This window comes from Orcinus orca, chromosome 1 (genome assembly GCF_937001465.1).
Source record: "Orcinus orca chromosome 1, mOrcOrc1.1, whole genome shotgun sequence".
Classification (NCBI taxonomy): Eukaryota; Metazoa; Chordata; class Mammalia; order Artiodactyla; family Delphinidae; genus Orcinus; species Orcinus orca.
Window position 1 is genome coordinate 98,807,265 of NC_064559.1, and position 21,536 is coordinate 98,828,800.

The 21,536-nt window shown below is 55.2% G+C and overlaps 1 protein-coding gene across 11 annotated transcripts in view; it reads left to right on the top strand.

The window, feature by feature from the left end:
* The window catches only part of ARHGEF11 (Rho guanine nucleotide exchange factor 11), a 112,607-nt gene extending 92,043 nt beyond the window's left edge, over positions 1-20,564 (top strand). For 6 of the 11 annotated variants that reach the window (XM_049694290.1, XM_049694310.1, XM_049694320.1 and 3 more), the window contains 22 exons: positions 207-306; positions 1,094-1,123; positions 4,095-4,221; positions 6,919-7,098; positions 7,187-7,234; positions 7,457-7,644; positions 7,897-8,043; positions 8,326-8,405; positions 8,511-8,636; positions 9,205-9,322; positions 10,205-10,383; positions 10,957-11,032; positions 11,352-11,519; positions 12,347-12,437; positions 13,562-13,687; positions 14,108-14,169; positions 15,112-15,330; positions 15,673-16,029; positions 17,080-17,208; positions 18,118-18,365; positions 18,612-18,801; positions 19,389-20,564. In XM_049694290.1, coding sequence (XP_049550247.1) covers positions 207-306; positions 1,094-1,123; positions 4,095-4,221; positions 6,919-7,098; positions 7,187-7,234; positions 7,457-7,644; positions 7,897-8,043; positions 8,326-8,405; positions 8,511-8,636; positions 9,205-9,322; positions 10,205-10,383; positions 10,957-11,032; positions 11,352-11,519; positions 12,347-12,437; positions 13,562-13,687; positions 14,108-14,169; positions 15,112-15,330; positions 15,673-16,029; positions 17,080-17,208; positions 18,118-18,365; positions 18,612-18,801; positions 19,389-19,447 — 3,048 coding nt within the window. In that variant the 3' untranslated portion in view covers positions 19,448-20,564. The remainder of the gene's footprint in view (positions 1-206; positions 307-1,093; positions 1,124-4,094; positions 4,222-6,918; positions 7,099-7,186; positions 7,235-7,456; positions 7,645-7,896; positions 8,044-8,325; positions 8,406-8,510; positions 8,637-9,204; positions 9,323-10,204; positions 10,384-10,956; positions 11,033-11,351; positions 11,520-12,346; positions 12,438-13,561; positions 13,688-14,107; positions 14,170-15,111; positions 15,331-15,672; positions 16,030-17,079; positions 17,209-18,117; positions 18,366-18,611; positions 18,802-19,388) is intronic. The other 5 variants (XM_049694292.1, XM_049694323.1, XM_049694300.1 and 2 more) reach the window with 4 other exon arrangements.
* Positions 20,565-21,536: the final 972 nt, after the last annotated feature.

Below are 21,536 nucleotides of genomic sequence, written 5' to 3' on the forward strand. Positions count from 1 at the left end.
GGAGAGTCATTGAGAATCCCCAAACTAGAGCAGCCCTCTCCCTCCCTGCAGTCCCAGACCAGAAGCAGATGTGCGAGATCAGATACAAGCATGAGTCTGCTTTCCCGCTGCTTGTTTAGGGCTAGTCATAGAGGCAGTAGCACGGTGACCAGTGGCCCGGTCTGGGTCCTGGGACCTTCTCCAAACCCTAGGGTCTCTTATCTCAGCAGAGCAGCAATTCCAAGAAAGAAAAGGATGCCTTGGAGGACAAGAAGCGAAACCCCATCCTCAAGTACATCGGGAAGCCCAAAAGCTCTTCCCAGAGCAGTGAGTATTTGGGGAGCAAAGCCTTGGACAGGGACCTCGGCCCCTTCACAGGCCAGCATGTTGGCAGAGGGCCTTCCTGTGCTTCAGGCAGCCAAAGGCCCAAACAAACTCTGAGGTCGCAGCTTCCTCTCGGTGCTATTGCATTCTCCCCTTGCCACACCCAGTGACGGCCCCTGAGGTACAGGGAACTGCTTCAGAGCCAAGGAGGCCAAGCCAGTCCCTGGGTCTAGGAACTCAGAGACAGTTGTAGACACTGAACAGCCATGCAGAGGAGTATTTCCCCCTTGGCAAGATTGCCCTGTTGACAGTCAGTGCCTCCTTCACCTTCATCCATGGACTTGTCTGTCCTCCTGAGGGCCTGTGTGTTGGGAGCAATTATGGGCCCTTGATGGAGGGTTTCAATTAAGCAGAACTAGGTGGAAAGGGAGCAGGTTTGGGACCCAGAGGCTCCCCTCATGCCATCAGTAATCCAGACCTCCATGGATCCTGTCACTGATCTCTTCCCAATTGTGTGTCATCTGTCTGGACATTGCTGCTGGCCCTCCCAGTCATTATCTTAAGGCCCCAGTGTTAGTCTTGGGGATCTGGGAAGGGCCACGGCATGGGCCTCCTGCCTTTCCCGAAACTGCTGCCTTGGGGGAAGGGGAGAGGAGGGGACTCTACTAGATCAGCCCTGATTTTTGCCACTACCTTTCATTTTCCAGCTTGATGTAATTTTTATTTTGACTCTTGAAACATTAATTTGACTTTTCATGGTTTACTTTTGTTTTTGTTTGTTTTCTTTTAGCATTTCATATTCCCTTGTCCCCTGTGGAAGGTAAAAGGACCATTTTCTTTGGGTTTTTCTTTGCATTAGCATTGAGTTTCCATTTCCCAAGTCCTGTCTGCCCTTCTTCCCCTCTCCTTCATCGCCTCCTGCCCTGGCTCTCTTTCCTCCCTCCCTTTCCTCACTCCATTACTCTTGTATGTTCCTCCATGCTGCTAAAGCTCCCCATGACAGAAACGCCTGCCCAGGGGTGCCTGCTCACGCTGGGCGCAGGACTCTGCCTACCTAAGGCAGGGTGGGAGGGGCCGGGGCACTGCCCCCCGGCACCGTGCAGCTCCTCCTGGCAGTGCTGGCAGAGGCCAGCTTCTAGGCCCTCCAAGACTGGTCCACGGCCTGCGGCCTTTCTCATTCTGTCAGCTCTCCGTGGATGCGGCTCCAAAAGTCCAGGGCTCTATGTAAATGAGGGAAACCCTCGCATGTTGAAATGTCCTGTACAAGTTCCTCAGATTTTTGTTTTCAACTGAAATAATAGAATCCTCAGTTTTGAGTGTTGTATGGGGTTGTTTTTAGTACCTAATGGGTCTTCAGCAGTTTTGCCTTGGGGTATTTTCATTTCTATCATCTCCTTTGTTTAAGTCCTTCACTGTAGCACCTTCATCTCCTGACTCTTACCTTTGCCAGCACAGCGTCACTGCAACAGTTAAAGAGAATGACCCTAACGTATGTATGTTAGAGGCCTAATATCTTCTAGAATCTATGTATCAAAAATAAATACATATATAACAGACATTAACCCAGAGGAGCTTAGAACCCAGAAGTGGGCAGGTTCATTTCCCATCAGTGAGGTCCATATGCATACAATTAAAGTGATTAATATTTTCTAGGTTCTGCAGTAAATCAAGGGGAGAGATAGCAGTGAGGGGCAATCAGGAAATCTGTTGCTAGAATTCACTTTATATAAAGTGACAATTAAAGATAATGATTTTCAAAATAATTTTTAAAGTTAAATTCCTAGACTTGTTATGCTATTTTAAACAATATAAGTAAAGAAATATTAGGGGGGGAAAGTCTATAAAACAATGGAAAAACTAAAAGAATGGCCTTGAAACCCAGGCCCTTAGTTTTTAACACATACTTCCTCCCATCCACCCTGCCCGAGGCAGGCATGAGGCAAGCAGCAGGCCTGAGACGAGCAGCCCTGCCCAAGCCGCTTGCTTTGTGTCAGCCTGAGAGGCAACAGGAACACCCAGGGTAGGGCTGCTGATCCCCAGAGAGGATAAGCATGCTGGGTATTCACCATCTCTTTGAGTCATATCTTTCTATTGTCATTTCATGGTTTGATTGGATGTTCTCAAGTTCCCAGGACATCAGACAAGTCTGTATGCGTATCTAAAGACCAAACACCCACCAAAGCTAGAAAGCCTCAGCACTGAGAACCTTGCTGTTTAGGGTCATCCGCTAGTGCCCCTGTTTATTAGTGAAGGCATCTGATTGTTAGTGACATATAATTCACTTTTGTTTAGTTTCATTGTTATTCAGAGAATGGAGGAAGGGAGAGCAAAGGTTACTGATGAAAACTTTGCCCTTTTCAAAAACGCGTTCCTTTCTACGTGTCTTTTTCCCCTGTTACTCTGGGTTATTCAGTTATACCAAATCTCAGGGCCACACCTGTTCCTTGTCACAGCTAGGGTGTAACTATATCCCAAGAACTGGGCCTTTTCCAAGTGGCCCATGGGAGAGGGAACAATGGGCTCTGCCCGGAGGCCTTCTATTATAGGACGTTCCCAGGCTCCCACGTCATCACCCAGCCAGGGATGCTCCGGGCTGCTGCAGTTGCCCCAGGGCCCAGATGCACAGTCTGGGACAGGCAGATCTGACTCAAATCTCCAAAATGGGAGTGATGGTAACAGGCCCTACTCCTAACATATATACACAGCCACCTATTTTGCAGTTTTAGAAAAACATTACCTGCCTAAAGGATATGAAATCGTGACCTTTGAAGAGACCAGCTAAATGTTTTTCTGTTTCCTCTGGCTTGGAAATTTTCTTACGGATCTCAAGTTTAGATACACAGGGAGATTTATACGTTTGTATATGCCGATGTCAGAATCCCTGGTTAGTGTGGTTAGGACCAGGGCCTGGCGCCCGGGGCTGTTTGTCTTGCCTTCCCCATCCCATTATCCTTCCTATTGGTCCGGGCAGAGCAGCGTCTTTAGCCCAACTCCTGTTCCGACATCCTGGACCTGGAGCTGAGCTAATCGACTGTGAAGATAGGAGCCACTGAGCCCCTGGGCCTGAGGTCTCTTCTCCAGGGTCTCCACATGGCATCACCTATGCCTTTTTTACTCTTTTACCTGCCTTCTCTACTTTGAACAAGAACAGCTCTCTTTTGTCTTAGCTTTGAAAAGCATCTGGAATTTGAATGCCAGAGAGTGACATCTCTCCTCTGTTCCTCCTAAGACCCCCCTCACTGGTAATGGAGGGTCTGATTCTTTAATGATGGAGAGGAAGAGGTGGGGGTGAGGGCAGAAAGAACAGGAAGAACAGAAAAACCAGAAATAGTGAACTCTAAAAGTAGTATAAATTTGAGAAGTGCTTGGTAAAGTTGGCAACCTGGCCAAATTATACCAAGGTTGATGTGTTTTTGGTCTTCCTGGCTAACTTTTTTTTTTAACACATATATGGCTCTTGGGAATAACCTAGTAACGATTCTCAAGCATGAGAACCACTGTAATAAAGAATGTGAGAGCCAAAAGAAATACCCGTAGCAAATGCACTTTCAAACCCTCTCATTTTGCATCCCAGGAAAGAGTAGCCCCCAGAAAGGGGGAGGGACTGCCCGTGCCACGCCACACAGTAGAAGAGCCAGGGCTCACATCATGTCTCCTGACCCTCAGCCCCATGCTGTTCTCATCCGTGCTTGCTCATCGCTGTCTTCTGGGCTAGAGGGGAGCGAGGGCCCCAAGAAGTCACTCCTGAACAGAAAGCAGAGTATCTTTCATTATCTTTCTTCCGCTTCCAGTCAAACCAGGCAACGTGAGGAACATCATTCAGCACTTTGAGAACAACCAGCAGTACGATGCCCCGGAGCCTGGGATGCAGCGACTCTCGACAGGAAGCTTTCCCGAGGACCTGCTGGAGAGCGACAGGTAGCAGTGGCTGGCTGGGGCCTGCTGGCTGCCCAGGGAGGGGAGCGTGGGCAGGGTTCAGGGCTAAGGTTCAATGCCAGCTACTTTACCCCCCACTAGACTGTAAGGCTCCCTCTATAGAGCTCTCTCCCTCTCCCCCAACCTTCCCGCCTATGTGTTGGTGATCAGGCCAGCGGGAGAGAGAGCAGGGCCTCTGACCTTCCAGTCCAAGAACCATATGCCTTTAAAATTTCCTTTGGATTCACCCCCTGGCCACGCAGTAGCCTCCACCCCAAGAATGAACTAGATTATGTTATAAAGCAGCTAGTCAGGAAACCCTAAATGACAAGGCTAGAGAAGAGTACAGAGTGGGGCGAAGGGAAATCCTGGCAATAAGGAAGTCAGGCTAAAGACAGTCTGGGGCATCCGTGAAGAAGAGAGTTAGAGATGAGGTTCTGCTGGCTAGTTTAAAGGCAGACGGTGTAACTTGGGCCTCAGATGTACATCTCAGCGAAGAAGTAGAAAGGTCATTGATGCAAAACAAACTGCAAACTGCTCTTCTTTCAAGAAGCAAAAGGGGAATGGAGGCTGTGACATTGCTCACATTCTCCACCTCTGGCCGGATTCTAAGAAGAGCCCTTCTCTGGTGGTGAAATGTACTCTTAGACTTGCTCTTGACTGTGGCACGACAGCCATCAGGTCACATCTAAAATTCTGTAGCCAGCACTTCAAGTGAGAACTGCCTGTAGTCAGAAACATCCCTGCAAATTCCTTAAGGCACACTTGAGGTACGGTAAATGTGGTCTTGTGTATACAAAACTAGTTCCTGTGTACACTGCTGAGCTGGACTAAAGGCAGACCCAAAGGCAAGTCAGCATGCAGCAGCCTGACTAGTCAAACCATTTTACCCCTGAAATAACTAATTATCAAACTGTAAGTCAAACATTCCTGCTTGTATGCAGGGTTACTCCTTTTTGTTTATACTAAGCCTTTATAAGCTTAATACTCATTAAAAGATTTTGCCATAGTGAGAATTAACCAAGATTTAGGCAAGATAAAGGTTAGATGTGTACTGGGGTCAGAGGTTGAGTTCTAATATTACTGAGTAAATTAAACATACAAATTATATGATTGCTGGGGTAGGTGTGATCTCACAGATGTATCAAATGTACAATTATAAGATACACTATCAACATTTTGAGGCAATATTTGAGACCATTTGTAAACGTATTCTTCAAGTTGTTAGGTAAAATTGCCCTGAGACATTCATTGGGATTCTGAATCTACTCTCAGCAGAAGCCTTTGAATTTGATGACAATCTTTGAATTTCACTGACAATCTTAGAAGAAATGGCATCGGCAGCATGGTGGGTCAGAGGTTGTCGTAGAAACTAAACAGGTGTAAGAAGCCCCCGATTCTAGACAGCAGTAGTCTAGGAATTTTTGGCCAGAGGTGGGTTGTATGCCTCACTTCTTGGTGGGATCATTACTCACTTCTGGGTACTTGAAAGAAGCCCCAGGAACCTCATTGCATGAGGTTTGTTGTGGTGCTAAAGTGACCCATTGTGGGGCACTGGTGAAGGTGTTTTGAGTTAGTCTGTGTTGGAAGTGTTCTGTCAGACGTCAGGGGGTGAGTTCAGTAGGGCATCAGCCGGCAGTATGGTTTCTAACCCTGCAGACGAACCCCCAGGACCTGGGCAGGGGAGCGGCGTTGGGACCCTCTGGCAGTTCAGAGAGACTTGATGAATGGAGACCAAGGCATTTGGCTCCTTCTCCGCAGCAACCTGCTGTGCTGTTAAGAGCTCTCCAGACTCTCCAGGCCTTCTGTTGTCCTAGAGGCAGAGCAGGATGTAGATTAGTAATAATGTCAGCAAAGAACTAACCCAGCAGGACCATGGGGGGAGGCACCATCCTGGGGCAGCCAGGGGTCAGAGATGCCAGCTGTCACAGGGCTGATGCACTGCAGGACTCAGAAAAGAGCAACACCCAGTCGTCAGCATCTCATCAAGCCCCACAGATACTCAGTGGCCAAGCACGGTAGGCCAGGGAGCAGGTTCCTGCCCGTCAGTAAACAGGCCCCTGTAAGCACCCTCCCAAGCTGGTCTGCTCCCAAGAGGGGACTGGAAGCCTAGGAAGGATGCTGTCAGGATAAGAACAGAAGAAATCCACAATCCACATCACAGCTGGAGGGGTGGGAATTCAACAGCAGAGAGAATTTTCTGACAGGCAGTGTGGAGAATACTAGAGCGTGTGAAGAGGGTGCTTCTACTCCCCTCTTAAAAGATCTTGTGAAAGGAGAGATCCGCCTCAAGCAGAGCCCAAGGCGGGAGCCGACCCGTTCCAAAGCAGAGGGCCAGATGAGCTGGCCCCGAGAGGGCCAGGGGCGGGGAAGGTGGGACCTTGCTGTCCCTGATGAGGGACTTTGGTGTCCACAGCTTTCCTGACGGGGACTTGGGGTCTTTGGCATCCTGACACCCCACAAGTCTGATTCTGTTAGTCCCAGATTTCACCTTCCTGTTGGGTTCCCTTCCTGACCAGTTGCAAGGAAGTTGAGAGGCTCTCTCCATCCAGCTGGGCTGGGGAAAGGAAGGATTTTGTAGAGCTGGGACCCTTTGGGTCTGGTGTTTGGGGTAGAAGCGCTGAGGCACCCCTGAGATGGGGCAGCAGGTCAAAGCTGGCCAGATATAAGACCCCAAGGTCTTTTGCCCTCTCCATCCAGTTCTCGCTCAGAGATTCGCCTGGGCCGCTCTGAGAGCCTGAAGGGCCGGGAGGAGATGAAGCGGTCCCGGAAGGCAGAGAACGTGCCCCGTTCTCGCAGCGACGTGGACATGGACGCGGCCGCAGAGGCCGCCCGCCTCCACCAGTCAGCCTCGTCCTCTGCCTCCAGCCTCTCCACCAGGTGGGCGGGGCTCAGGGGCTCAGCCCGCTGATATCTTGGGGGCCGGGCAGGAGCAGAGGGTTGCTGAGAGTTGACATTCTCTCCACAGGTCTCTTGAGAACCCAACCCCTCCCTTCACCCCCAAAATGGGCCGCAGGTGAGTGATGGGTGCCGTAGCGCCTCTGTTAGGTGTCCGTGTCCCAGCCGTGCTCAGCTGCCCCCGCTCCCCTTCCAGGGGCCAGCTGGTGGTGCAGCTCCTCTTCGTGGCCCACTGGCTTCCCATGGGCCCTGGGCAAGCAGGGTGGGCAGGAGGCGGAGGGACAAACCCCATGTTTGAGTTTTTGCTCCGTGTGACGCTGAGCTGCCTGTTTTCCCCCAGGAGCATTGAGTCCCCCAGCTTGGGGTTTTGCACAGATGCCCTCCTCCCCAACCTCCTAGAAGATGATCTGGGCCAACTGTCTGACCTGGAGCCAGAGCCCGACGCCCAAAACTGGCAGCATACAGTGGGCAAGGATGTGGTGGCTGGGCTAAGCCAGAGGGAGATTGACCGGCAGGAGGTCATCAACGGTGAGACTCAAGCGGGAACAGGTGCAGGGCGCCTCAGGCGCAGATGGTGGTAGAGAAAATAGTGGGGGGCCTGGGGGCGAGAGCGGCTGCATTGTGGTCCCTGTAAGGGCCACCTCAGCTCTGGCCCCTGGGGAGAGAGAAGTTGACGCACCATCTGAAACCAGCACCAAAGGTGGTTTGGAGGTCACGAGATCCTTGCTGACGGGCTTTCCCTCTGTCTTTCTGCCCCTTCTTGTCACTGCCCCCGCTCAGAGCTGTTTGTGACAGAGGCTTCCCATCTGCGCACACTCCGGGTGCTGGACCTGATCTTCTACCAGCGGATGAAGAAGGAGGGCCTGCTGCCCCGGGAGGAGCTGGCACGGCTCTTCCCCAACCTGCCCGAGCTCATCGAGATCCACAGTGAGGAGCCCACCCCGCCTGCCCCCCTTCCCTGGCCAGCCTTCAGGTTTCTGCCCCAGCTCTGCCCGCATGCCAGGACCCCCCGAGCAGATAGCCCCCAACAGTCCTCTTTGGTGAGAGAACCTGACATGCAGCCTGAACATCGGCATTCCAGCCCCCCACAAATGAAATGACTTGAGACCCTACCCCACGGCCCTGCCGTCAGATCCCTCTTCTCTCGTCATGAAGGGCCTGGCCATGCGGCTCAACCCCAGGCACTTCTGTCTTTTCTCCTTGCCCCAGATTCCTGGTGTGAAGCCATGAGGAAACTCCGGGAGGAGGGCCCCATCATCAAAGAAGTCAGTGACCTCATGCTGGCTCGGGTACGGCTGCCCAGGCCTGGAGGAGGTGGCAGAGGAGGTGGGGGGGGAGCTGTCCCAGGCAGGGATGTGAGGCCGGGGCGGTGTGGTGTCCCTTCTGCCTCGCAGTTCGATGGCCCCGCCCGGGAGGAGCTCCAGCAGGTGGCCGCGCAGTTCTGCTCCTATCAGTCCATCGCCCTGGAGCTGATCAAGACCAGGCAGCGCAAGGAGAGCCGGTTCCAGCTCTTCATGCAGGTACGCTTGGCGTCGCCTCATCGCCACTGAAAGCAGCCAGTTCAGTCATAGCTCACCCAGTAAGGCGGAGGGGGACAGTTAACCGGGTTCACCCACCATCTCCCGGACTGCCCTCCTGGCCCCCAGCTCCAGGCGCTTGGCCTCTTCTCTCTACAGGGGAGGGTAAACGGCAACTTGCTGCTCCATCCACGCCCTCCCCAACGCCCCCTCTTCAGAAACACTGACACATACTCGCTCTCAAGACAGAGACACTGGACTGGCCATCAGAAGGCCCCGCTCACCTACCAGTGCCTGTATTTACTTAGATGGATCTCAGTTTCCTTGTCTATAAAGTGGGAATAATACCTGCTTTATGTGGCTTATTTGACCACATCCCCTTCTTGGGCTACTGTCTTCCTGCCTCCACCAACCTTTCCCTAAATATTTAAGCACGAAGCTGCCACCTCCGTTTCTGAGCAATCCTCTGGGATTAGGACCTATTCGGCGTTCGCACAGTCCTCCGTGTCCTGAGCTCACAGCCAGCTCGTAATCCAGGCTGTCGTCTTCCTCTGTTCCTCCTTGTGTCTAGGAGGCTGAGAGCCACCCTCAGTGCCGGCGGCTGCAGCTTAGAGACCTCATCATCTCTGAGATGCAGCGGCTCACCAAGTACCCACTGCTGCTGGAGAACATCATCAAGCACACGGAGGGTAGGGCTCCCAGGAGGCTGGCATTGGGAGGCAGCAGCCCGCAGCTCGGACCCTGGTTCTAGCGCTGACTTGCTTTGTGTCCTTAGCAAGTCGCTTGACCTCTCTGGTCTTCAGGGTCTTCGTCCTTGTGTGGTTATGGTCACTCTCAAAGCAGGTAACGATGGTCAATGTGCTTTGGCAAAACTCAGGTGCTGAGCAGCAGGAGGAGGTAAGGGCTGCCTCTGGCCTGTGTGGGGCGTCTGTGCAGATCAGAGGGAAGCATCTGAGGGACACAGGTTAGCGCACAGAGGGCACCTTGGCTCCTCTGAGGATCGTGGTCCCACGCCAGAGGCTGTGGCCGGATTTTAGCCCTGTTGATCCCCCTGCTGGACGTCTCTGTGAGATGCACAAAAGATACAGCCATGTGTGCTTACTCCACGGGAGTAGGGGACCGTGCTGAACAGGGGGGTCTAACCCCAGGTTGTCACTGTCCCTGGGATCCTGAGCAGCTTTCACCACCTCAAGTGTGGGATGCTGGCGTCAGTGTGTAGAAGTGGGAAGAGCCACAACCTGATTTGAACAGGTGTTCCTAGAGGGAGACACACACCATCACTGTCATCACCCACAGTCCCTGTCCCCGTTCCTGTCCTCCACACCCGTAGAGTGGCTGTGGCGGGAATTCCCAAGAGCTATCGGTGTCTTCAGAGCCTTGGTCTGAAACACAAGGACCCTCAGTATAAGTTGTCCTTACGATTGAGGTCCAAGTTAGGCAAGGGTGGCGTATCTACACCCATCCCTGCTGGTTGGCGACTGGCCAGCGGCTGTTGGTAGCCAGGCACTCTCAGGCTCTGACAGACTTCTCGGGCAGGAGCCCTCACCACCTCCTCTCTGCCCCGTGGGTAGGTGGCACCTCTGAGCATGAGAAACTCTGCCGGGCCCGGGATCAGTGCCGGGAAATTCTCAAGTACGTGAATGAAGCAGTGAAGCAGACAGAGAACCGGCACCGTCTAGAGGGCTACCAGAAACGTCTGGATACCACCTCCCTGGAGAGGGCCAGCAACCCCCTGGCAGCGGAGTTCAAGGTAGGAGGCTGAGGCTGCAGCGTCGTCAGCCCCACATGGCACACGTACCTCTTGGGCACCCTTAGGAGCAGAGCTCCGGTCAGGACCTGGAGAAGGTGGAGGGGAGGAGACCTGGGCCTGTCTGTGATAGGATGGCGCGATGGAGGCCCTGGAATACACACAGCCCCGGTTACCATTGTCACCCCATCCCGAGACAGACAAGGGCAGACAGCCCTACCATAAAGGCCGGATGTTCGAACTCAGTCTGGGAGAGCAGGGGATGGGAATAAACTCAAGGTAAAGGTGCAGGTCATTCGGGAGAACATAAAGCTGAGGGAAAGGGCAGGTGAAGCAGAGTGATCCTAGGAGAGTACACAGCACGTAGTAGCGGGTAGAGAGACCCCTGCCAGAACCATCGGCATATCCCCCAGCACAGCACATGGCACGTGACTCTGTAGTCGCCTTTTTACTTGTCTGCATCCCCCACAGGAGTGTGAGGGCGAGGACTGCTCTTGTTCACCACTGGTGCCCAGCACCTTAGCACAATGTCTAGGTTTTCAGATACTTGTTGAATATATGGTGTCTCCGTAACAGAGTCTGGATCTTACAACCAGAAAGATGATCCATGAGGGGCCCCTGACCTGGAGGATCAGCAAAGATAAGACCTTGGGTAAGTGCCAGGGGACTGGGGCCAAGAGGGAACCTAGGGCACTGCCCCTGGGCTCTTCCCTCTCTGGACCATAAGCCCTGTACCCGGTGCTCTAAAGGGATGGTAAGGAGGCAGCTTGAAACACGACTGGGGATGAGAGCTCAGGGCTCCTTAAGCACAGCATGGGGAGGAAGGGCCAAAAACAAAGCAGTCAGAGGTCACCAGACTCCAGGGCTTCCTAGATCCTGGAGATGACTGTCCAAGAGCCTCTGGTACCCCACGTGTTAATGGGGGATGAGTGGGCCACAGAGAACACCTCACAAGCACCGCACCCCTCCAGACCTCCACGTGCTGCTGCTGGAGGACCTCCTCGTGCTGCTGCAGAAACAGGATGAGAAGCTGCTGCTGAAGTGTCACAGCAAGACAGCCGTGGGCTCCTCGGACAGCAAGCAGACCTTCAGCCCGGTGCTCAAGCTCAATGCCGTGCTCGTCCGCTCCGTGGCCACAGGTACCCGTGAGGAGACAGTCCCAGCCGGCCCACACCCCGGGGCCGTGAGCCCTGTTACTCGGGTCCAGCGAGCACTGGGTGATGCGGGGCCGATCTGGGGCTGTACAGAACTTATCAGCCCACCTGTGTTCCTTTCCTCCCAGCCCTGACTCACTGAAGCAGGAGGATGTGGTCCAACGTGGGGTAGGGTGATGGGTAGGAGGGAGACCAAGATGAGGGAGGACAGCGTGGTTCCTGTCCTCTGAGGCAGGATGGGATGTGGGCACTGAGGATGAGGTAGCAGAATTGGGCAGAGAAGAGCAGGACAAGCCTTCCTGCTGCAAAAGTGACGGGCAGAGCTCCCTTGCAGAAGACGGACGCGCCCACCGTCCAGAGCCTGGTCCAGTGCTCAGAGCATTTCAGTGAGAAGCAGAGTGTGTACAAGGAGGGCTCTGGAGCAAGAGCCAGGCAGCCAGATTCTCTGGGCTCATCGCTTCCTTCATCTGTAACACGGGGGGTGAGGTCTGTCTCTTGGAGGGGGGTGTAAAGGGAGGATGGGTGTGATGCAGTTTTATAAACCCTAAGCACCGTACACCCCTCAGCCTTCGCTGTTCGGAAAGCGAGAGGTAATGGGGGTGGCTGTGAAGATGGCATTAGGGGACCCAGAATTGCCTCTGTCCTCTGTAAGCGAGCCCCAAGTGCTTCTGAGGACCCAGGTCCGTCTGGCGCTGCACTCTTAGCTGGCCGCGGGTGAGGACTCCAAGTCCGCACTCTGCCGCCTCGGCTCAGGCTGCAGTCGTGCCTCTGCCGCCGCCAACGCAGACCCTTCTGCCTTCTCTCTCACACAGATAAACGGGCCTTCTTCATTATCTGTACCTCCGAGCTGGGCCCACCCCAGATCTACGAGCTGGTGGCATTGACGTCATCAGACAAGAACACGTGAGGATTGCCTGATTGCGGGGGGGGGGGGTCCCATGTAACCGCCGTCCCCTTGGGACCAGGGTGGTGTATGAGGATGTGAACAGGGAGGCCAGGGCTGCGCCCCAGAGCATTCACGGGACGGGGCCTTGAGGGGAAGTGGGAGATAAGACAGGAGTAGAGAGGTTTACCGTGTCACCTCCCCTGACCCCATGAGCAGGCCTGCCCTAGGGAGGAGGAGTCCCCAGCAGTCTTCCAGCCTTTCTGAGGCTGCTTTCCTTTCTCTGGCCCCCCTTCTTTCCCCTGGGGTTTTTCTTCCCTTCCCCCATCAAGCGTTGCAAATGCCCACATTCTTCAAAGGCCTTTGCCTCCGGGACCCTCATCCCCACCCAGGGCATTCAGTCACCCGTATTCCCAACAGTGGCCAGCCAGAGGCAGCGTGGCACGGTGGGAGGAGATAGGTTGAGTCAGGCAGTTTCTCAGACTCCGGGTTTTCATCTGCAAAATGTGGATAATGCTACCTCTTGAGAGTTATTTTGAGAGAAAGAAGAGAGATAGAGGGACTTCCCTGGTGGCGCGGTGGTTAAGAATCTGCCTGCCAATGCAGGGGACACAGGTTCAAGCCCTGGTCCAGGAAGATCCCACATGCCGCAGAGCAACTAAGCCCGCGAGCCACAACTACGGAGCCTGCGCTCTAGGGCCCGCGAGCCACAACTACTGAGCCCGCGTGCCTAGAGCCCGTGCTCTGCAACAAGAAAAGCCGCCACAATGAGAAGCCCGCGCACCGCAACGAAGAGTAGCCCCCGCTCGCCGCAACCAGAGAAAACCCATGCACAGCAACGAAGACCCAACACAGTCAAAAATTAATTAATTAATTAAAAAAAGAGAGAGATAGATATAGAATGCTTAGCACAACGAGTAACAGAGGGTTGGTGTTCAGTAACTGGTAGGTGCGAGTAATGTAACCCAATGTGAGCAGCCAGTCAGATCTGCAAGGAAGGGGACCCCGCTGGGCAGAGGGGGTCCTCAGAGCAGGGCCTGGCGAAGGGCTTCGCAGCTCTGACGCAGGGGGTCGGTAAGAGGAGAGGCCGTGTGCCTCGGTCCTGTTCTCACCACCAGTCCTCTCTGTTCCTGCTGAACAACAGATGGATGGAGCTCTTAGAAGAGGCCGTGCGGAACGCCACCAGGCACCCTGGAGCCGCCCCAAAGCCCGTCCACCCGCCGCCCTCAGGCCCCCAGGAGCCAGCCCACCAGAGCCCCACACCCAGCAGGTGCTTAGCCCTCCAGGCCCCCTCACCATCCCCACTCCAGGCCACTCGTTTGCTGCTTCTAAGCCCTTCACCCCTGGGGATGGGCAGGTGGCGGAAGGTACCCTCACATCTCTGCCTTCCGTCGCCATCTGCTCTCCCCCTGCAGCCCCCCACTCGGCTGTAGTAGAGACTGTGCCTGAAGTGGGGTGGGGGGTATAAAATCGTGACCAGGAGAAGCTTGGCCGACACCCACCCTCCCCTCCGGGTTGCCAGCCAGACGGCAGGTGCCGGAGTCTAAACCCCTCCCTCCTTGGGCCCTGCTCCTTCATTGCCCATCCCAACTCAGGAGGCCTGAGTGGAATTTCACCTCCTCCTGGCTGGCAGAGAGCCAGACTTCCCAGCAGGCGATCCTCTCTCACCCTGGGCTGTTTCTTCCCTCAGGGAAGGACTGGATGACTCCGAGGTGTTCCGTAGTGAGCCAGAGCCTGAGACAGTACCTGGAGGTAAGTCCCCTGAGCTGTCTTTTTGGGAGCCCAACCCATTCCATTTTCTGTAGGCACAGTAGGGAGGTGGTCAGGTGTGCCTGTGGGGGTGATGGGAGAGGGCTGTCGGGGCCAGAGGTGTGAGGTTTTGATAAGGGTAGAGAAGAAACAGTGAGGAAGAAAGAGTCTGGAAGAGGAAAGAGAACAGGCTGAAGCGAATGTGGGCCAGCTCACTTGAACAGAGCTCTCAACCTGGGCTCTCTGGGTGCCAGGTATCGAGCAGGGGAGGAAGAGAGGGGCGGTCAGGTCCGGGGGTGCCTAACGGAGAGCAGAATGCACTCACATCTGCAGACACAGGAGTCTTGTGGGGGCAGGGATAGGGAGCCCAAAGGGCTGAAGGTACAGTCGCCGGGATGGGATTGGCAGGGGCAGGAGGGTCTCAGACAGAATTCTCGTTGAGTTTTTATGTGAAATAACTTAGGGTCTCATGTTTAGAGAGAAATCTCCCCGGTGGGCTCCCTGGCTGGGTCCCTTTTCTGTTTCCTTCTGCTTAGAATGCTTCTAACTCCCGCACACCCTTCAAGTCTTTGTGCAGGTGTCAGCTTTGCACCAATATACCTTCTCTGACCACTCGGTTTAATACCAGCGTTCCTGACCTCCCACACCCTGCGCCATGTTTTCTTCTTTCCTGTAGCACTTCTCTAATTTATGTAGACAGTTTACTTATTTTATTTTTCTTTATGTCCGTCCACTAGAATTTAAGTTCCGTAGGGCGGGGATCTCTGTTTTATTTACGGATGTATGCCAAGAGCCTGGGACAGTGCCTGGCCATAGTAGGTGCTCAGTAAACATTGTGGAATCAGGCAGTGTTCCCAGCCCCTTGAACCCAAAGCTGGGCCTGGGATCAACCCATACGTGCCTTCCCTCTTTCCCTGTCTTACACTGTCCTCCCATCCAAAACAGGCACTGGGCCCCAGCAGAGGGTCAAAGGGAAGCACCCGGTCCTGCTAGAGGGCCCCAAGCAGGAGGGCAGCATAGAAGAAGAGGAGCTGGGTACCCTGCCTCACCCTTCTGCCTCCCTGGATGGAGAGAACAGGGGCAGCAGGACAAGGGACCCCATCCTCCTCCCCCTCCCAGGCCCTCTGTTCATGGAAGGACTCGCCGATGCAGCCCTGGAGGACGGTGAGTGCCTCGTGGCCCCAACCGTCAGCCCCCCGGTGCCCCAGTAGCATGGCCATTGTGAACACCATGGCAGACACCCCACTCTCTTACCTGCTCAAAGGCTCTCCCTGTTGTGTTTGAGGAGAGATGGATGCAGAGAGACAATTGTCATTCCTGTCCCCCCACCCACCCACCCAGCTGGTTGGCCAGAGTCCCACAGCTCCACCCTGTGACTGGAGAAGTTTCACCAAGATTGCTGTGGGAGAGGGGAGCAGTGGCCCTCCTGCCACCTCTGCACCCTCCCCCGACTTGCGAGGTGTGTAGTCCTGTTTCCAGGAAGCCATCGCCCTGTTTCCCCTCCAGTGGAGAACCTGCGGCACCTGATCCTGTGGAGCCTGCTGCCAGGTCGCCCCATGGACCCACAGACTTCTGGGGAGCCCGAGGACAACCTGACACCTACACCTTCCGTCATCAGCATCACTTCTCACCCCTGGGACCCAGGCTCCCCAGGGCGAGCTCCCACTGGGGGTGAAGGGGACAGTGCCCCGCTCTCAGGGCCAGAGCGGGGCCAGCAGGAGGACACGGCTCTCTGTTCTCTGGAAAACCTGCCCCCAAGGACCAGGAATTCTGGGATCTGGGAATCTCCTGAGCTGGACAGGAATCCAGAGGAAGAAGCTTCGAGCACAGAGGCAACAGGAAGTTACAAAGTTGTGAGAAAAGGTAAAAGACATCGGGGTGTCCACTGGGGAGACACACGCCCAATTTTGCTCGGGTAGCGCTGAGTCTTCCAGATGGCTACTTCCTTCCCCGCCTCTGTCCTGCAAACCATGTGTGCAGAGGCTCGTCCAGATCCTGGGGGAAGGAGACATGTTGCTATCACGCAAAGGCTTTGGGGTCGGACGGCTTAGGTGCAGAGTCCTAGCTCCGTCGCTTAGTACCCGTGTGACCTTAGGCAAAAATCTGAATCACCTCTGGACTCCATTCTACAATATAAGGGTATTACGACTGCTTGGCACAAATCAACTGTCAGTAAAAGTTTCTGCTAGCGTTTGTCACTGCTTTTCCAGTTCTGAGGAAAAGTGGGGCTCTTCTCGGGAGCTTCGTTCCCAGGTGACTCCAGATAGCAGCGAAGGAATTGGCGTGTAGGATGGAGGTGGCAGCGGGGCTAGAGGTGGAGCCAAGACTAGGGGCTGAGGACAAGGCTGGGGAGACGCATGGGGAGTGTGGGGCTGTGTTGAGTGAGCAGGGACGTAGGGAGGGCGCCCGGCTTGTGGAATGCCGTGGGCTGTAAGACAGGAAAAGCCAAGACTGGCCGGGATGGGGACTCAGGGCAGGTTTGTCTGGCCGGAGCTCGGGGGAGGGAGGGAAGAGTAAGCTGAAGAGAGGGCAGCCTGGTCTGAGGAGTGCAGCAGGAAAGATGAACTGAAGCACGGGATGCTTTCGAGGGGTTGAGGTGGGGGGGTGGGGGGTCCATGTTAGTGCTAGGGGGTCTCCTTTCCTCCCCTAGTGCCCAGCTCTGCCTCCTTTTCCAGGAGCATTTTTCTTTCCATCTGCCCAAGGTGTGTGCTCTCTCCTGGGTTTCTGGGACCTGGCCTCCCTGCTCTCTCCTCTGGTGAATTGTTGGAGCGGCTGTCTTCAGCTCCCTGGGGTATAATCATGTGTGATCTTGCGTTCACTTTGTTCTTCCCTTTTTCTCCACCCCTGCTCCCTCCCCCCTTCCTTCTCCCTCTCCTTCCTGTTCTCTCTCCCTTCCCTCTCCTTCTCTCTCAGTCTCTACTGTCCCTGGTGGTGGTGTCGGTGCAGCTGAGGTGGCAGGCAGCAAAGTTGTCCCTGCACTACCAGAGAGTGGCCAGTCAGAGCCTGAGCCACCCGAAGTGGAAGGCGGAGCAAAGGCTACGGGTAATGAACTTCTCCTTGGAGCCAGAGACAGGCCAGGGCTAGAATGCAGGCCCACGGGGGCAGAACTGGGCTTCAGGTGTTAGACCCTTGCCTGCAGTCACGTGGCCACACACCTCCGTCCATACTCCCTGCACTGTCTGGAATGGGTGAGGAGTAGGACGTGGGCCTGAAGACGGAAGAATGGACCCTGTGCCAGCCCCTCGCGAGAGCGGCTCAAAGCAGTAGGGTTAAGCAGCTCTGCTTAGTCACGAAAGGGGGCGGGGAAGCCTGGCCCAGCGCCCAGGGCCCAGTGTCCTTAGCCCGACATTCTGAGCCACCTCTCCCCGACACTAGCCACCATCCAGTGTCACTGTGGAAAAGGGCTTACGTGGCCTTGCAGGCTCCTGGGCACTTACCTATGCTTACTGCCCTGTCAGTCAGCCTTACGTCCTTCTCTGTGTGTCCCCGACCCCCTCTGATGAGTTGAGGTACCTCGAGGATCGTGAAATAGATGGCAGTTGGGGCAGGGCACCGTGTCGAAGTTCAGCAGCAGAGCCTGAGATGGGGCAGAGGGAAGGAGGCTAGTGCCTAAAACCAGCCCACGCCCTCTTTACCCTTCCTTCAGGGAATGGGAGCCGCTCCCCTTTCCCAGAAGAAACACAACCACGCTGCCCCTTCTCCCTTAGCTTCCACCACTAAGCATCTCCCCTGCTCTGGGCCAAGCTGAGCAAAGTCGCCATCTCGAAGGCTCTCTGGCAGAGAAGGGCTTTTGGGAGACTGGTAGGCAGCACGAGGCCAGCCTACTCCGAGCTCGTCTGCAGGATGGCTTCCCTGGCCCCGTCAGCCGGCCTGGGGAACACCAGGGGAGCGGAAGATGGTTTAGACTTCCTCTCTGTTTGCCTCCTAATCGCTTTGTCTTGCTGGGGACAGGAAACTGCTTTTACGTGAGCATGCCGGCAGGACCCCTGGACTCAAGCACTGACCCCTCAGGGGCACGCGTGGGGCCCTCCCAGCCCGATGGCCTCCCTGCCTGGCAGCCGGCGCCTCGGCCCGCGCTGCGGGAAGGCAATGAAGATCAAAGGCGCCTGGGCCGCTCTCCCCCTAGCCTGGCCCTCAGGGACATGGGCATGATCTTCCGTACCATCGAGCAGCTCACCGTCAAGCTCAACAGGCTCAAGGTAAGGGCTTGGGACCCTGGAGGCCTCAGTCCACTGCGCCGAGACCCATCACCCACACGAGTGAGCTACACGGTGTGTCTCCATGGGAGCCCTAGATCCTGGCCTGGGGCTCTACCCTCAGCCCAGCCAGCCGCCCTCAAGCACAACCCATCCCCTGGACCCCACGGAGAAGAGGGCATTGCCCCTTCCCCAGGGGCTCATGAACAGAGGGGCTTGAGAGCAGATGTCCCTCTACAACTCTTCCAGGACATGGAGCTGGCCCACAAAGAGCTGCTCAGGTCCCTCGGGGGAGAGTCGTCTGGTGGTACCACGCCTGTGGGCGGTTTCCACACAGAGGCAGCTAGATGGATAGACAGCTCCCTGTCCCCTCCAGCCAAGGAGCACCTGGCCTCTGACTCCAGGGACAGCTGCGAACTGGGGCCCTGCCCTGAGGACGGTGAGTGAAGTCCTCCGGGGGTGGGGTGGGGTGTGCAGGGAGAAGACCTCCGGCTCCTGAGGAAGCACTGCCGTGCAGTGTGAGGACGCGGGAGTTCTGAGAAGGGGCCTCGTCTCCCCCTGAGTACAGTTCATTCATTCGTTCCCTCAGCTTCAGAAAGAGGTCATTTTAGGGAAGGCGCACGGAAGCTCCCCTAAAACCGGGAAACTTATAACTGAACCCTCTTTTCCCTTGGGTTATGGAGATAACAAACCAGGGGGAGCCTCGTCTCACATCTGAAACCTGTTCTTAAGAAGTGGTTCAGAAGCAGATTGCATGGGCCAGGGCCATGGCTGTGTTCCAGCTTAGGAAGACAGACCCATACCTACCCGTGGGCTTTGGGGGCCGACAGAACAGAAGTGGGGTTCAGTACGCAGCCCTTTCCGGGTCGCACGGGGAACTCCAGGGTTTCTGGAGGAGGAGAATGCCTTGTCACGGAAGGATGGCACTGAAGAGCTGCTCTCACAAGCCTGAGGGCTTTGCAGGCGGAACACAGGGAGGGTCATCTCAGAGGCCAGCCCCTCACTGCCATCCCCACATCCCTGCAGGCCACAACGCCCCGCTGGAAGACGGCCCGGCGGACTCGGCCACTTCCCCAGGACTGTAGCTGTCCAAACCACCGAATCCTCCGCGTCCCGACTCCTCCTCTAGGGACTGGCCTGAGGCAGGGCTCAGGGTGGGGAGAGCCCAAACCTCCTCCCTGCGGTGGAGGCAGGCGGTTGAAGAGACAGCTCCAGCCAAGACCGGGGGGGAGATGCGCATGTTGCTTGGTCTGCTCAGATTGGAGTCAAGTTTCCGTGTCTTTTCCCCTCCCTTCAGCCCAACCCTTCGAGGCCTTGTGTCTCCTAAGCATGCTGACTGCATCTGAAAGGCCCCCCTCGTCCCACGGATGTGCGCGCCTGTGTGTGTGGGTGAAAGGAGGCGGCTCCAGTGTAAATGCACTTTCTTCCTCCCCTCCCTTCTCCACAGAGCCCAAGGCTGGGGCGGGTGTCTCCACCTCTCCTCTTTGTCACTTTGGTTTCCTATAAATATGTATGTATTGTATGTGCATCTTTGCTATTGTAAATAACTTTGACCTTTTTTGTTTCTGATCCTGGCATGCCGAAGGCAGTTACAGAGGGACTGCTAAGGGAAGAGGAGGTTCACTTGTATCTCTTTGTCAGCAGCCCAGCTCCAGGATCAGGGCCCAAAGGTGGAGCCAGCCCTGAGCGCTCCGCCCCCCCACCTCCCGTGGGCAAGGCGGCATCCAGCTTCCGGCCCCGCCTGGCCAGAGAGCCTAGCCTGTGCAGCTCGGTGCTGAGCTACTCCCTCCCTCCTAGGACTTCTCATCTTCAGGGGAACTTCTTACCCCACCTGTGTCCACCCTGCCCCACCCTCTCCCTATAGAAAACCAGTGTATCAGGTACAGAGCTGAAAACTGGGCCCCAGGGAGGTGGGGGTAGGGGTTTGAATGCTGGAGTCCCTAAACTAACCTAGGACCATCCCCAGGGGCCACCACAGCCTTGGCCCCTATTACCACATCCACTCCACTCCCCACAGACTAATAGAATATACACACTGTGCTAGGTGTATATATACATATATATATATAAATATATATAATATATATAAAATACAGATATGGAAATGACTGTTTTGCTGTTAAAATAATGTATACTCTTTTATTTTCTTCCTTTCATGGTTAAGATTTTTTTTTAAGAAAAGTTAAATATTCTTCAACTGTGGTGGTGTGTGTGTGATTCTTGGAACTGCTGTGATCAGAGATATTGTGATATTCCCTCTGAGACTGACTGGAATTGAGTAGAGGGAACAGAAGGCAGCCCCAGACCCAGGCCTTGCCGTATTCTCTCCCGAAGTTCCAGATGTGCACTTCACTGAACTTCAGACTAAGCGATACAGCCCCCGTGGCCAGAACACAAAAAGACAACGCGCGCGCGCGCACACACACACACACACGCACGCACGCACGCAGCGGCCCCAGAATCAAGAGCCCTCGTGAGCTGCCCTCGTGAGCTGCCCTCAGTGAGCTTCAGGACCTTAAAGGCAGTACACAGGGGAGGGTCATCTCAGAGGCCTGGCCAGCTGCTGTAATCGGTCCTCCGCGTCCTCCCACAGGCACCCCCTGGAAGCAGCTCATCAGACGTGGCCACACCCCCAGGACTGTAACCACTCAAACTGCTTCTCTTTGCTGTCGTTGTTGGACTAAGGGACAAATTCTCTTTCGCCCCCTAACTGACGTTTTCCCTCCTAAACTCAACATGATGCTGAGTGCTGACCTTGGGAGCTTACGGTCTAGTTGGGCATCAAAATTAATACACGATTCGTTCTTGATAAAGTGTAGGGGTACGGACAAGAACTGTACAGATCCCCTGGAGCTTTAGAAGGCCTCGGGCAGGGGTAACTGAGAGGCTAGACGTTACTGGAGAGCGCCTGCTGTGTGCTCAGTGTTGGGAATTCAAAGAGCTGCTCCCTGCAGAAGCCCAGCCAGCCACCGAGAGGCTGAGCAGCAGCGCAGGTGGTCAGAGGCAGAGAGAGGACTGTTGAGGGCCACGGAGCCCCGCAGAGAGGCAGCGCTGGCAGGGACAGCAGGGCTCTGTCCAGGCAACAGAAAGCGGAGTCGGGGCCGAGAGGATGTGACCAGAGGTGAAGAAGGGACGCTCCCCGAAGAGTGGATGTCAGCTCCCCAGAAGCCGGCC